Genomic DNA, 14,288 nt, shown 5'->3' with positions numbered 1-14,288 from the left:
GAGGCTTCCCGGGATTGGCTCCGGTGCGCCGCCTCCCCTCCTCTGATTGGTTATGAACTCTCCGAAGTGGCCTGCGATTGGTTCACACCTTGCGCGGGTTCAGTTGAGTCCTGGCCAGTGCGTTTTGTCTGCCGTTTGCTGCGATTGCCGTGGGTTTGTTGCAACGTGGTTGTTCGGTAGGTGCAGAAAATTATTTCAGGTAACTGTGGTCATCTTGCATTTCTATGGATGGGAGATTTGTTTCAGCTTGCCTAATTGGCTAGTTTTTAAAACTGTGGCTACAATCCTGTACCCCTTGCCTGGTGTCCTCCAGACTGCAAATCCCAGCATTCCTGACCATTTGGCCATGCTGGCTGGGGCTGATGGGAGTTGAAGTACAAAATGTCTGCTGCACTCCCAAACTGGTTCCAAGGGAGCAGGAGAGGGTGTAGCTCACTGGCACAACGCATGCTTTGCATGTAGAAGGCCCCTGGTTCAACTCTGGCATTTCCAGTCCTGCCTGAACCTCTGGATAGCGGCTGCCAGTTAGTGTCAACAATACTGGACTAGATTGACTGATAGTCTGACTCACTGGCTCAGTTTTCACATAACAATGAACCATGGGTTGTTTAAACCACAAGTTGTCAGGGCCATGTGGGAGTGAAGGCATTGCCGTTTTGTATCCAGTTCCTCCAATAACCCAGAAACACCTGGATTGTTTGATGCAAAGTGTAAACCCAGAACTCTCGCGTGTTGAGGAACAAACAATCAAAAGTTTGAACCTGTGGTTTGCTGGGGACATGAATTGTTGACTTGTGAATTGGCATTATGTGTGAACCAGGAAATTACAAGGCAGCTTCCTATGGACCCACTTACAATCCCATACCCACAGAATATTTTGGTCTACTACTCCCACGACTCCTAACCAGAATAGTCAATGGGCAGTGATGGTGGGAGTCTAGGCCGCAAAAAGTGGAGGGTCACAAATTGGCCACCCCTACTATACCCACACAATTGGGAAGGAGCCCCATTGAAATCATAGCATGAAGGTAGATATAGGATTTCACTGAAAAGGTCTTTGCAGCCAAATAAACCGCCCAGAGAGCCCTGGCTATGGGAGCGGTATATAAGTGTAATAAAGAAATAGGCTGTATGTATTTTTATTGAGAAGTAAGTCCTGTTAACTTCAGTAGTAACTAATTCCAGTCATGTTTGGGATTTCTTGGAGGTAAGCCCGATTGAAATTCAGTAAATATGGTGCTCGGGCTATTCGAGGAAAGCAGCCATTTATTTAGTTAAAAAGGCCTTAGCCAAGGAGCAAAAAAGCAAGGGGAGAGGCGGCCAACTGGAACGTGTGAAGTAAGGAGTTCCACAAAGATCTCAATTTGCTGTTTACTCTGTGGCATCGTTTCAAGGGTTTGCAAAGACACGTGACATGAGAGATTTGCGACTCAGTCCTGTTTATTCCCAGGTACATGCATATAGAACATCGCCTTAACGAGAAATAGGGTAGTGATGCTCAGTTATCCCTGATTCATATTCCTTTCTTATTTATGCTTGCCACTCTGTTGTGTTACAGGATATTGTCTCTCAAGAAATGGACTGGGATCAGCTTGACATGAACCCTAGAGTGATTGCAGCTCTTAAGAAAGGTAATGGATCTCTCCGTGGATAACCGCCTTGAAGCCCAGTATTGGGCAAAAGGCAGGATACAAATAAATATAACAACAACAACAACAACAACCCTGTTCTTATATCTGCACAACTCACAAAGCCTTGGCAGCTGTGCATAAGAACATTCTCTTGCTGCATTTGGCTTGTGGGAGACCTGAGAGGCTGCTGTTTCCAACAGGTATTTGTACTCTTACCTGTTTAGCCCAATTCTATGAATGCTGACTCAAAACTGCTCCGCTGATCTCAACAGGGCATGCAGCTAATTACAGCCTCATAGCCTGAAGCTATAGATTTCAATAGGCGTTGGGCTATCTAGATCTGTATAGGCTTCTCTGTAAAGGAAGGAGGCTGCAGCCCTGTGCACTTTCTGAGAAGAAGACCCATTGGACATAGAAGGACCTACTAGGGATGCGCTGCAACTCTAATGTGTGTAGAAGAAGATATCAAGCGGTGGGAAATAGTGGCTCCAATTTCAGTGGGGTGGTGAATCCATTCTGGGTTTTAGTCAGAACCAGACAGAATTTTAAAAGAGCTGTCCAAATGTGGAACCTATTTGGGGGCAAGGGCTCAGCACCTTGGATAGTCCCTTTAGAGCAGTGGCAGCTGGTGGCTCTTATGCCAGTGGAGCTGTGAATCTATTCTAGGTTTTCATCAGAACCATCCAGAACTCTAAAGGAGCTATCCAAGGTGCTGAACCCAATATTTTCCTTTGCCCCACTCCCAATAGGTTCAGCACCTTGGAAAACTCCTTTAGAGTTCTGGATGGTTCTGGCTGAAATCCAGAATGGATTCTCAGCCCCACCAAAATCAGAGCCACCAGCATCCACTGATATCTAGGTGTAAGTGTAGCAGCTTCATCTCAGAACAGTAATTGACAGCTTAGTCCTATACATTGGCGTTCAAGGGCACTTCCTCCCATTTATGTTTGGTATAGGTTTGCAGCCTGAGAGTCTATTTTGTTGTTGTTTATTCGTTCAGTCATTTCCGACTCTTCGTGACTTCATGGACCAGCCCACGCCAGAGCTTTCTGTCGGCCGTCGCCACCCCCAGCTCCCCCAAGGTCAAAATTATGGACACCTCTTGAAATGTTCATGTTTTGCAACTTTGCATGCTTGTAGAAAATGTTCTGTTTCATGAAATTCTAATGTTTAAACATCATTTGAAAGACCTGATTCACGTAATACAACAATTCGGCTTCTTTTCCTGGGTGTCCAATCAACTCTTTTCCTTGGTGCCATTTCTCTCTATATGATGCACGTACGTACACTTTTAATTTAAGAAACACTTAAAATATTCACATGAACTCCAATCGTGCTTCAGTTACGGAACAAACAGCAAAACTGACTTTCCCCAACTTGAAACATGACGTATCACAGCTACTGCCATGTGATTGGTCCCCAGAACAAGGACTGTGATTGGCCAGTAGGGTTTGCAATTCCAATCTGCTTCTTCACTCAATCACACCTGTGTTTGTTTTTAAACTAAAGTAAGCATAACTTTTTGTACTGCAGATATTTGCATTCTGTTTTTTGTACTGAATTCAGCATTAAATTCTCTTTCAATTGACATATAAACATTTGAATTTCGTGAAACCGAACATTTTCTATAAGCATGCAAATTTGCAAAGTTGCAAAACATGATCATTTCGAAAAGTGTCCACAATTTTGGCCACCACTATATGCTAGGGTGACCATATGAAAAGGAGGACAGGGCTCCTGTATCTTTAACAATTATATTGAAAAGGGAATTTCAGCAGGTGTTACTTGTATATATGGGGAACCTGGTGAAATTTCCTCTTCATCACACCAGTTAAAGCTGCAGGTGTCCTGCCCTCTTTTAAATCTGGTCACTCTAGTATAGCTCCTGCAGCTTTAACTGGTGTGATGAAGAGGGAATTTCACCAGGTTCTCCATATATACAAATGACACCTGCTGAAATTCCCTTTTCTATGCAACTGTTAAAGATACAGGAGCCCTGTCCTCCTTTTCATATGGTCAGCCTATATATGCCCAAACTCTATATTCAGCTAATAGTATTTTTCATGTAGGGGGAAAAATCTACACTGGTTATAATTAATCACTTCTCTTATTTCAGCAAACATCAAATCAATTAATCACTTTTCTTATTTCAGCAAACATCAAATCAATCCAAGAGATTTTCAATTTTTCGGGACCAGATTTGCAAAGGCTGACAAAACTGTCCAGTGCAGATGTACATTACTTGCTAAGGACAATTTCTGGTGCACTGAGAAAAAACACTGCCCTCACAGGTAAATAGGTTCAGTAGTCGGTGTGTTATTTTTAATGAAGCCTTAAAAACTCTACTACGTGCTGCAGTGTTGGAAGTGAGGTGGAATGTGGTTTTCTAGACTTTCGTTATCACATTCTATCACCCATTCACTTACACTGAGATAAAAGTAATTTAACTTGCCTTGAAGATAGCCCAGAAATTTCAGCTGGTTCAGAACGCTGAGGCCAGTGTTCTTTCTGTTCAAGGCAAACCATCTTACATCCATCATGTACTGTTCTTTCTCATCTGAATCATTTTTTTTTAGCACTTCAGCTATTCCAAGACAAAAATCACAGCAATACACAACACCAGAGGTTAAGCCTGGGCTGTCCGGTTCTAGATGGCTTGCTTCGAGGTGGCATCCCCCTTACAGGAATTACTGAAATTGCTGGCGAGAGCTCAGCAGGGAAGACCCAAATTGGTTTGCAGCTGTGCCTTTCTGTGCAATATCCCTACAACTACGGTGGACTAGAATCTGGTAAGAAATATCCTCCTGCGTGTATGCCTGGAGGACCTGAGAATAATTCAAATTCTGCGGCAACTGCTGTGTTGCATAATTGTGCATTTCCTGCTATTGTGAATTCCTCCCTCCCCCTGATTTTGTTCATCATTGGGGAGATCAAGGGGCTGTGCAAGTGCACTGAAGTATTTACAACCAAAACTTGGAAATCTTTTTTTTTTTCCTTTTGTGAGACAGGTTGAGGCTTCAGTAGACATTGCCCACACATTTTCAAGCCTATTTTTATATCCATAAGTGTGAGAAACTTGCCTTTAAAAGAAAAAAAAAGCTGGGATTATCAGGAAGCTGGATTCTCTATCTGTTGTTGTTTATTCGTTCAGTCGCTTCCGACGCTTCGTGACTTCATGGACCAGCCCACGCCAGAGCTTTCTGTCGGCTGACGCCACCCCCAGCTCCCCCAAGGTCAAGTCTGTCCCCTCCAGAATATCATCCATTCATCTTGCCCTTGGTCGGCCCCTCTTCCTTTTGCCTTCCACTTTCCCTAGCATCAGCCTCTCTATCTAGTACCACAATTTGTGCCTTTTCTGTGGTCCAAGAGATTGTGTCATGCGTATGGCCTGAATTCAGTTCCCAAATAATATTTAAAAGTGTTTCTATTTAAGGGCAGCTATTGAAATCAAACCCAGCCAACTGATACGAAAGCAAATTGCCATTATACACAATTACAGTGATAAAACCACTATATAATTTAAAACTCTACTAATGGACCATCAAAAGTTGAATAATTTTCCATTCAGCCTTTTAACTTTATATCACGCATCTGTAAAGCATTGACAAGGAATTTAGATGTTCTGAAAGATACGTATTTGTCAGAACCGTACAAGGCAAAACTTTACAAGGGATGACCTTCCCTTCAATGACCTTAACAATGGAGGAATATAATTTGATCTAAGATAATTATAGATAGAGCATTCTAGCAGTACTTGAATAATATCTTCAATTGACAAGGAATTGCCACCGTATACTCTACCCTTCTTAGCAACGGCTTTATGCTGACCCACCCAATCTGCCACTGGGAGAACATTTAATGTTGCCCAAGTGAAGGCTAACCTCATTTTAATATTTGGTAAATCTACCAGGCATTTTGGAAAAGATAAATACAAAGGAATAAAGGAGGCATAAAAACTGATTGATGCATAAGAAGCCCAGGCAATTAGGCTGTCTAGCTCAGATCTCTTCACTCTGGCAGCGGGGTTCCAATATCTCAGTCCGAGAGTGTGTCTTCCTATCACCTGCTTCCTGACCCCTACTAATTTATTTATTTAAAACATTTTTATCCTGTCTTTTCTCAAGAGGTTTAAAAGGAGTCTAACCACAAACGATTAAAAAAAAACCCAAATGCCATAAAAATTAAGTTTTTATGGTATTTTTTGTATTAAATCGATCGTTAGAACCATAATTGAAAAGCACCCAATTATGTATTGGGGAGAAGAACCCTATTGCCCCTAGACAGCGTCTGTAGACCATAGGATAGTTGAGATTCCTGGATCTGAAGTCGGAGACCGTACTCACCGTCTCCTCCCCCTTGCAGCTTGAACAGAGAGAACTGCGCTGGCTACTTCTCCAAGGTTGCAAAAGGAACCTCAGAGAGAATGGGAAGGGGGTGGTTCTGTGTTCAGGGAAGAAACTTGGAAAGTGTGGATATAAGCTATTTCCAGCCTTCCCTCCCGCTCTGCAGAACCCAAGCTAGATGGGCGAAAACGGCCGTCTAGCAAAAACGCAGTGTGGGAGAATTGTGGAAGTGATGATTGTAAATATTTATTTATTTAATTATTTTATTGTGAATGGGAGCCCAAAGGGAGCTAGCAGTCTGCCCCTTCACTGCCACCACCTCCCCAGGGGCTCCTTGGCCCTCGCATCTTATATCAATTTTGCTGCGTGGTTTTTATCCTGGTTGTGCTTTTTATGCTGTATTTTATATTTGTGTTTTTAACCTGTTGGTTGTTTTATGATGGTTTTAATTTTTGTGAACCGCCCAGAGAGCTTCGGCTATTGGGCGGTATAAAAATGTAATAAATAAAATAATCAAATAAATACACAGGGCCCTGCTGTCACCGCTGCCACAGACACCTCCACCCACCCCATGAGGAGGGGCAAGACCAAGACCAGAGTGGGGGAGGCCCTTAATTTATACCCTCCAACTCCCCATTCCATCTCAGGCTCCCTCCTCCCCATGTCGCAGCCCAGATGCCTGGTTTCACACCTTCCCAGGTGCAAAATCCTTTCCTGCCAGCTGTGGTGGTTGCTGAGCCTTGAGACGGATAAGGGCGCTTCTTCCTGGTGCCAAGGCCTTTCTGTCTCGTCCGCCTCCCTTCCCCAGGTGTCCTGTTGTAAATCTGCAGGCTAAGGCCCTTCTTGGCTTAAAATAACATGCATTAAAAGTGTCATACTAAAACTATCCCAACTACTTAACCCATACACATAACTACCCAGTGCAGTCTATCTGAGCTCCTTCACAACGGCCGCCTCCATGCTCCTCCCACTCTTCATAGGATGCCCGACAGCCTCTGGTTTCAGAGGCCAACGGGCATCTGGATAGGGTTGCGCCCTAAAGTACTTTTAGTTGGAGATGCCTGGAATTGAACCTTCTGCATGGAAGCAGAAGACTGAGCTATGGACGCTTCCCATACGTGGTTAATGCAGCCTAGTAGTTGGAAAAGAAATCCTGGTCCCTTTCCTGGCACAACTCATGCCTGTTGTTAAGTCCCCCTGCAGTCACCCCACGAAAAGCAGCATTGTAGTTGTATCATCCAGACTGACTGGGATGATGAGACCCCTGTGACTCCAGACACCCTCTTCTCTATTGCAGGTGCTGCTTACATTTGTACAGAAGACGTTTTCCCAAATAAGCGCCTGCAGCAACTGATTGAGCAGCAGCCCAGACTGAGGGGTGACGTTCCCCCTGACGTGGTGCAGAAGATAAAATTTGGAAATGGCATTTTTGTTGAGCATGCAGCAGACCTGGTGAGGGACAGAGTGACTTCCTGATTGGGGTTAGTTGGAAATATGAAATCCAAATTACACAGATGTGAATAAATGGGCGGGCAGCAAACCAATTACAAGAACAATTATTCACGTTTAACCTCCAGTTTCTTAACGCTGGCTGATCTGTCTCCAGAGATACCATCTCGCAGCAAATGTTAGCGGGAAAGGCCAGGAGAATTTTACAAAGTACTCAAAAGTAAATACTGTTTTTACCTTTTAAAATTAGGCATCTATCAGTGAAGACTAGAAACCTTTTTTCATACTTTGAAAACTTTGATTTTTAGAACTCTATTGAGGGCTCCACTCAGTGGTCATTCTGAGAACACTGTAACTTCAGAACTGGTGCTGGATTTTGCTTGTTTTTTTCTTTCCTTCTCATCTCCCTTTCCTTTCGTGTTGTGCCTTTGGGACTGTAAGCGTGTGTACAGGGTCTGGCTTCTTTGTTATAGATCTCACATTAGTCGCTCCTGCAGCCTGTTTCGCTGAAGAGCAGGATAAAAATACTGTAAATACATAAATAGTGTACCTTCCTAGCAAAATAGGAAATAATTTGAACTATCTTCCGGAGCTGAGTGGTGCATTCAGGAGTATTTTGGGAAAGAGATGAAACTCAGTAGTGGTCCATACACTTTTCATACAGAAGGTCCTAGTTTTAGGCCCTGACATCACAAAGTGCAGCAGGACCTTGACCTGGGACAGTGAGGAGATGCGGCCAGTCGGACTCTGAGGAGACTGCGCTGGGCTAGATGGATAGATGGTCCAATTGGGTCTACAACAGCATCTTATGTTAATTTTTCCAAACATCAAAAAAGAAAAGAAATCTAGTGTATTCTTGGGATACAACCCAGACTGCCTTAGTACCTATTGTGCGTTGTGTGATGCAACTCCTATCAGGCATTCAGTGGTTTCCATGGGGCTGAGTATGCGCAACTTAATATGTGCAGATGTGCGTCACACTCTGATTCTCATTCAACTTGTTGAGCCGATGGCCTGGTTCAGACAACACGCTAAACCAGGGGTTCCCAGTTAGCTAAGTACTGCGGACCCCTTGTTTTTCAAATGCCAAGCCATGGACCCCCAACTTTTGAAAATTTTGTTATCTCTGTGGTAGTTACCTGTGCGAAGGAATTTTTTGGAGAAAATAAGGGGCAGCCCCTAATAAGCAAAGGATTTTAGGTATACTAAAAAACAGACCAGAAAATTTGTGATATTACCACGCAAAAATGACAATGATTTAGTTAGGAATATAAAGACAAATTTAATTTTACTAAGCCAAACGATTCACCATATTTAGCCCCTACTTCCAAGCCGTATCTTCCGAGCTGCCGGCTGGGCACAGGAGGAGGATTTTAAAGAAATGCTTACATCTGCATAAGCTTTAAAGATAAAGACACCAAAATCGACACAGTAATAGAGAGAGCTTTAAGCATACCAAACTTGAATCAGATTGGGTCATCCGTTGATTTTTTATGATTATTTTTTTTACATTTGCCCCCTTCAACTCACTTCCTGGTATGCAAAGGATCGCTGTTGCCGGGTAGCAAAACAACAACAGTGACGAAAGCTAAACCTCAGAGAGAGAGAGAGCAGAAAAGGGCGGGGGGGGGAATTTACATAGAAAAAGCGGGAGAGAGCTACTTAGAGATTAGCTATTGTTGGCAGGCCTGGAGGCGTGGCAAAGCCATATTTAGCTGAAGGCGGGGTGGGGAGGGAGCTCGCCTAGAATGTGTTTACTGCTTTTGCGGATGACCTCACGGAGCGTGGGAGGCGGCTGTATTTTCTTTTATTAAAATGCGGACCTTGCAGAGGTAAGATGTGACTGGTGCCACGGACCCCCTGGGTGGGTTCCGCGGACCCCCAATTGGGAACCACTGCGCTAAACCATGCTGCTTCACCACAACATTCCCTTAACCATTTTGTGGTTAAGCAGCATGGTTTAGCGTGTTGTCTGAACCAGGCCATTAAGTCGCTGTTTGATCACCGTACCAGTGTGTCGCTATGCTGACGCCACAAACAAACATGAAATCACGAAATGCTTAGGGCCGAGATCACTCCAGCACAATGGATCGAAGGAGTTCATTGGGGAATCTCTCCGAGCGGTGTAGCTCTTGGCCGCGACCTCTTCCGTCTGTTTTTGAAGGTGCCGCCTTCTTGCAGGACACTTTCCAGGAGTGCATTACGAGGAAGATTCACGTGCTGCTCTCGAGAGGCATGGCGCGCCTGGTCGTCGTCGATTCCATTGCTGCCTTATTCAGATGTGAATTTGGCGTGAAGGATTCTGTCCTGAAAGCCAAATATTTGCAGATGTTCGGCGCCAAACTTCACAGATTAAGCAGCAAGTTTCGGATCCCAGTAGTCTGCATTAATCAGGTGAGGCAGCGGAATTTGCTCTGCCAGAGTATTACGCTATAACTGAGCTGTAGAATCATAGAATAGTAGAGTTGGAAGGGGCCTCTAAGGCCATTAAGTCCAACCCTCTGCTCAATGCAGGAGAGAGATTTCAGCCTTTTAGAATGGCCGCAGGGGTGGGGTGGGGGTACTGCAGTCGGGCAGAACTAAACAACCCAGAGATATCCCATCCTTGGATTGTTAATTGTGACTTTTCAAACTGTGTATTCTGAGTTGGGGTGGAGAGAACTCAGAGCTGTAACCAATTATTTGTTTTTGGGTTACCACTCTAGGTTGCCTCTGCCCCAACAACCCGCAATTCAGGGTTCAGACGTCTCAATCAACAACCTGAGGACATAGCATCCCTGGGTTGTTTCGCCTAAGGACAGAGTGTCCCTGGGCAGGTGGGACCTGACATACTTGCTCGCTCCCACCTATTCGTGGTTTAAACAAGCCATGGGCAGTTGTGACATGTCAACTGGACCAATGCCTATATGATAACTAAATGGGGAGAAAGAGCAAACGGCTAGCCCTTCTGCCACTCCCAGTTTGTGGAATGGCTTGCCGGGAGAGATTCGTCAACTTAACAGTCTTCCAGAATTTAAGAAATCCATAAAGACTGATCTTTTCCAGCAGGCCTCCCCAGTTGAATTTTAAGATGCTGCTTTTAATAATGCACTGGTTTTAAATGTTTGAATTAGTTGTAGGTATTTTATGGTGGTGTTTTTATTTGTGTTGTACCCCACCTCGATCCAGAGGGAGAGGCAGGTAACTATTATTATTATTATTGTTGTTGTTGTTGTTGTTGTTGTTGTTGGAAAATAATAGGGTGCTGAAACACCCTACCTCCAGGCAAAAAGGGGAGGCTTAAATGGTGCTGACTGGGATTCACTTGGTCTTGGCCAACACAAGCCATGGCTGCACCCAAAGAGTAGGCTTATAACTGTCGTGACAGCCTTGGAGGTGTCTACTTGCCTATTTCCTGCCAAAGGATCCCTTTTACCTTAGAGGAAGCCTGTCCCTTCACTACCAAGTGGAGCATCAGGGTGTGGGAGAAAAGTCATCGTCCCCATAGACAGCCTGCTTTACTCCGCCCAGCCTCCTCCCACCCGTCCCTGCTAGAACTCTAGCGTTTGCTTTTAATGTGACATGAGACTAATATTACATCCTATTTATTATTTTAATGATCTATTCACTGATTGTCATTTTTTAGGGTTAGATTATGTATTTTATATACCACTGTGCTGTAATCTGTTTTGTGAGGGCTTTTGCGCTGAAAGATGGGTTATAGATCTGTTAAAGAATAACTAAAAGCTACAACTCAATTTGTGGATGGGGAAAAAACACCCTTGTACAGTTTCTCCAAAATCTATGATTTCAAGTGAAGCATACTTGCCTCTGGGAAAGCGTACAAGGCAAACTTTTGTTTGATCCCTCTTTTGCAACCCAGGTAACGGACAGAATGGATGTGAGAGGGGGTGCTGATCAAAGTAATTCTGGGTGAGTACAACAGGAAAGCCCCCACACACACACACACACTGGGGGGTGCGGGAGTCAGACAGCCCCCCCCCCATTTAAAAAATGCATAAAAGGGGACTGTGTGGGTGAGCCATGCTCTCCTAATGCATCCAGTGGCCCCACCCATGCCAACCACACGTGGAGGGTTTCTCCGTATACACTGATGTACACATGCATCGGGGGGGGTGTGTGGAATCCTGATTGGACCATTGATAAGAGTCCCTTCTCGTCCGCACAGAGTGGCCCTGTTCAGATGACACACTAAGCCATGGTGGCTAAGCATTCTGAGCTAAACATTATGGCTTAGCATGTCTTGTGAACCATGACTTAGTGTGTTGTGTGAACCATTCCTAACCATGAAGCCTACATAACCACGTTTTAAACATGCTCACTAACCATTTGCTGCGAAAGGGTTAGTGGCCGAACCATGGCTTAGTGTGTCATCTGAACAGGGTCGGTGCATTGCAGAGAGCTGCAACTAGATCAAGGCTGGGCGACACCTGGGCCATATGCAGAACCTACACGTTGCTGGGGAACATGGGTGGGAGGGTGCTCTTGTACCGTGTCCTGCTTGTGGAACTCTGGTCGACAGCTGGTTGGCCGTTGTGTGAACAGGGTGCTGGAATAGATGGACCCTTGGTCTGATCCAGCATGGCTCCTCTTAAGTCTGCCACTGAATTTCAATTGCCAAACGTCAATTTTTGGGGGGCCACCACCAGAGGAGTGTGGCCTGTGGAAACAAAAATAGCTGCCAGACCCCTCCAAAGCTGCTCCATCTAGTGCAGTATTGTCGGCGCTGACTGGCAGCAGCTCTCCAGGATTTCAGGCAAGATTCTTTCCTAGTCCTACCTGGAGAAGCCGGGGATTGAACCTGGGACCTTCTGCATGCAAAGCAGGGGCTCTATCACACTGAGCTACGGTCCCTCCCAGCAATAATAAGCATGAGAATGAGCTGTGCTACTTCCTTAATATTATGCTGGTTGAAAAGATACCATCTGGTGGATATGGTAATATCTGCTCCCAAAGGGCTTTGTCTAGACTTCTGTGCAAACTTGATGTGAACAGTATGAACTAGGGCTGCAGTGCCAGTCTTTCAAGAATTACTGCATCAGAGGCGGGCAAATTGTGGCTGTCCAGATGTTTTGGCCTACAACTCCCATCATCATTGGTTGTGTCGGCTAGGCTGATGGGAATTTTAAGACAAAACATCTGGATTGGCCACACATTGCCCATCGAGACCAGTATGGTCTATACTGGCAGTAGCCACCCTTTCCAATCAATTGCTGCCTGATCTTTTTAGCTGGAGATGCTAGAGATTGAACCTCGGCTCTTCTGTAGGGCAAAGCATGAGTTCTGCCTCTCCTTGGTTAAGGCTGACAAACCAATTCAGCGAAAAGAAATGTACATATTTGCAAAAGTTCAACATCGATGGTTTGTTCTGTTTATTTACATTTATGTATCGCTCCACATCTAGACAGATGCCGGAGCGATGAACAAGAAGAGATACAAAATAGGATACAAAACAAAACACCATGTTAAAATCATTACTATTTTTAAAAAAGGAGCAGAAATTTGAAAACAAAACAAAACACCTGTGACTTGTCAATCAAGGAAGAAATATAGATGTTTTCAGGAGGTGCTGGAAGTAGCACAATGTTGGCGCCTGTCTGACCTCCAAAGGCAGAGAGTTCTGCAGGAAAGGAACCACCACACTGAAGGCTCTTCTCCAGGTGGGTTCCAATCGGACCATAGGTCCATGTGGAACCACCAGGAACATGCTCTCAGATGACCTCAGTGACCGGTCAGGTTGGTAAGAAAGCATGTTACATGGTAAATTGACCCACTGCTATCTAAAAAATAACCAACCATTTAAAAAACTTACAAAAACAGACTCAGAAACGGCGTTTGCCTTCGCCCTTTTCAACCCAAACTTTAGAAGATTAATGTGACGACTTACAGTTTTGCAGAATGTTTTGTAAATGCAGGCTTTTGTTTCAGCTGCACAACGAAGAGTGTTGCTCCAGCCCTTGGAATAATGTGGTCCAATCAACTGTTGATGAGACTGATGGTAAGTCGCACAATTTGCCAAGAACAGGCTGCATCACACCACAGCGGAAGTGTCCTGCGGACAATGAGGGTTATTTTTGCTCCTCACCTGCCCCAGTCATTTTGCCACTACACAGTGAACTTAGAAGGTGTGAAAGGCATAAAGGAGGAGACTCCAACATGAGTTTGAAGAAGCCTGTGAAGCAACAAGTCCTCTGCTCCTTATAAAAATAGGAGAGGCATCATTAAACAGAATAAACCTGAAATGACTTGTGCCACAACAACTCTCCCTTATAACTACTATCTCTCCAACTGCATCAAGTGTAGTGGAATCAGTGGCAAACCTCCCATCGTATTAGTCAATCTGGATTGCATCCCTGGAGAAAAGTTGCAAAATGCCAGTGGACAATAGGTTGAAGTCCAACACAGGTGATGAAAGCAGAACAGCATAAATAAGCATAGCGGAAGATTAGTGCAGTTTTACAGTGACTGCAGAGCTGTTCTAAGTTTCAAACAAATAGGTTATACCAGTGCTGTGCCAGTAATCAGAATCCTCCAGAGAGCTAACTTATTAATATTTTGTATTATTACAAAATACACCCCCGGTGGAACGGCAGCCTGAAGCTAGTACGCCTTTTGCACTCCTTGGTTTGACAACGCAGTAAAATAAAGAATTCCCTTTGTTGTACACTTACTCGCATCTGTGTTTAACAGTAATGAGCAAGCACTTTGACAGGAAAAAAAACCTTCTAAATTGAGTATGCTTTGAAGCCAGACATGACATCTCTCTTTAGATAATTCTTACAGCTCAGCAGCTGAGTTACTTAGCTCTGCACTAGATATTTTAGGTTGGCACCTTGATCTGCCTTCTTTGAGAAGGGCTGTTTGC

The 14,288-nt window shown here is 44.4% G+C and overlaps 1 protein-coding gene across 2 annotated transcripts; it reads left to right on the top strand.

Annotated features, from left to right (window-relative positions):
• Positions 1-146: 146 nt before the first annotated feature.
• Positions 147-13,976, top strand: XRCC3 (X-ray repair cross complementing 3). Of its 2 annotated transcripts, none has more exons than XM_063147660.1 (8): positions 147-176; positions 1,559-1,631; positions 3,785-3,922; positions 4,208-4,420; positions 7,272-7,426; positions 9,605-9,817; positions 11,286-11,335; positions 13,352-13,976. In XM_063147660.1, exons 2-8 carry the CDS (start codon positions 1,577-1,579, stop codon positions 13,581-13,583), a joined length of 1,056 nt encoding a protein of 351 aa, XP_063003730.1. In that variant the 5' UTR covers positions 147-176; positions 1,559-1,576; the 3' UTR covers positions 13,584-13,976. The 2 variants fall into 2 exon arrangements, with proteins under 2 accessions (XP_063003730.1, XP_063003729.1); XM_063147659.1 differs by having other exon boundaries at positions 148-199.
• The last annotated feature ends 312 nt before the right edge of the window (positions 13,977-14,288 follow it).

The sequence above is a fragment of the Elgaria multicarinata genome, chromosome 2 (genome assembly GCF_023053635.1).
Source record: "Elgaria multicarinata webbii isolate HBS135686 ecotype San Diego chromosome 2, rElgMul1.1.pri, whole genome shotgun sequence".
Lineage (NCBI taxonomy): Eukaryota > Metazoa > Chordata > Lepidosauria > Squamata > Anguidae > Elgaria > Elgaria multicarinata.
This window is presented reverse-complemented; position numbering and strand designations above follow the sequence as displayed.

Bases quoted from the DNA above. Each gene is read 5' to 3' on its own strand.
- XRCC3 (XM_063147660.1), top strand. From the start codon at position 1,577: ATGGACTGGGATCAGCTTGACATGAACCCTAGAGTGATTGCAGCTCTT. The intron at 1,632-3,784 runs GTAATGGATCTC...TTCTTATTTCAG, and splicing joins GATTGCAGCTCTTAAGAAAG to CAAACATCAAATCAATCCAA. The intron at 3,923-4,207 runs GTAAATAGGTTC...ATTTTTTTTTAG, and splicing joins AAAAAACACTGCCCTCACAG to CACTTCAGCTATTCCAAGAC.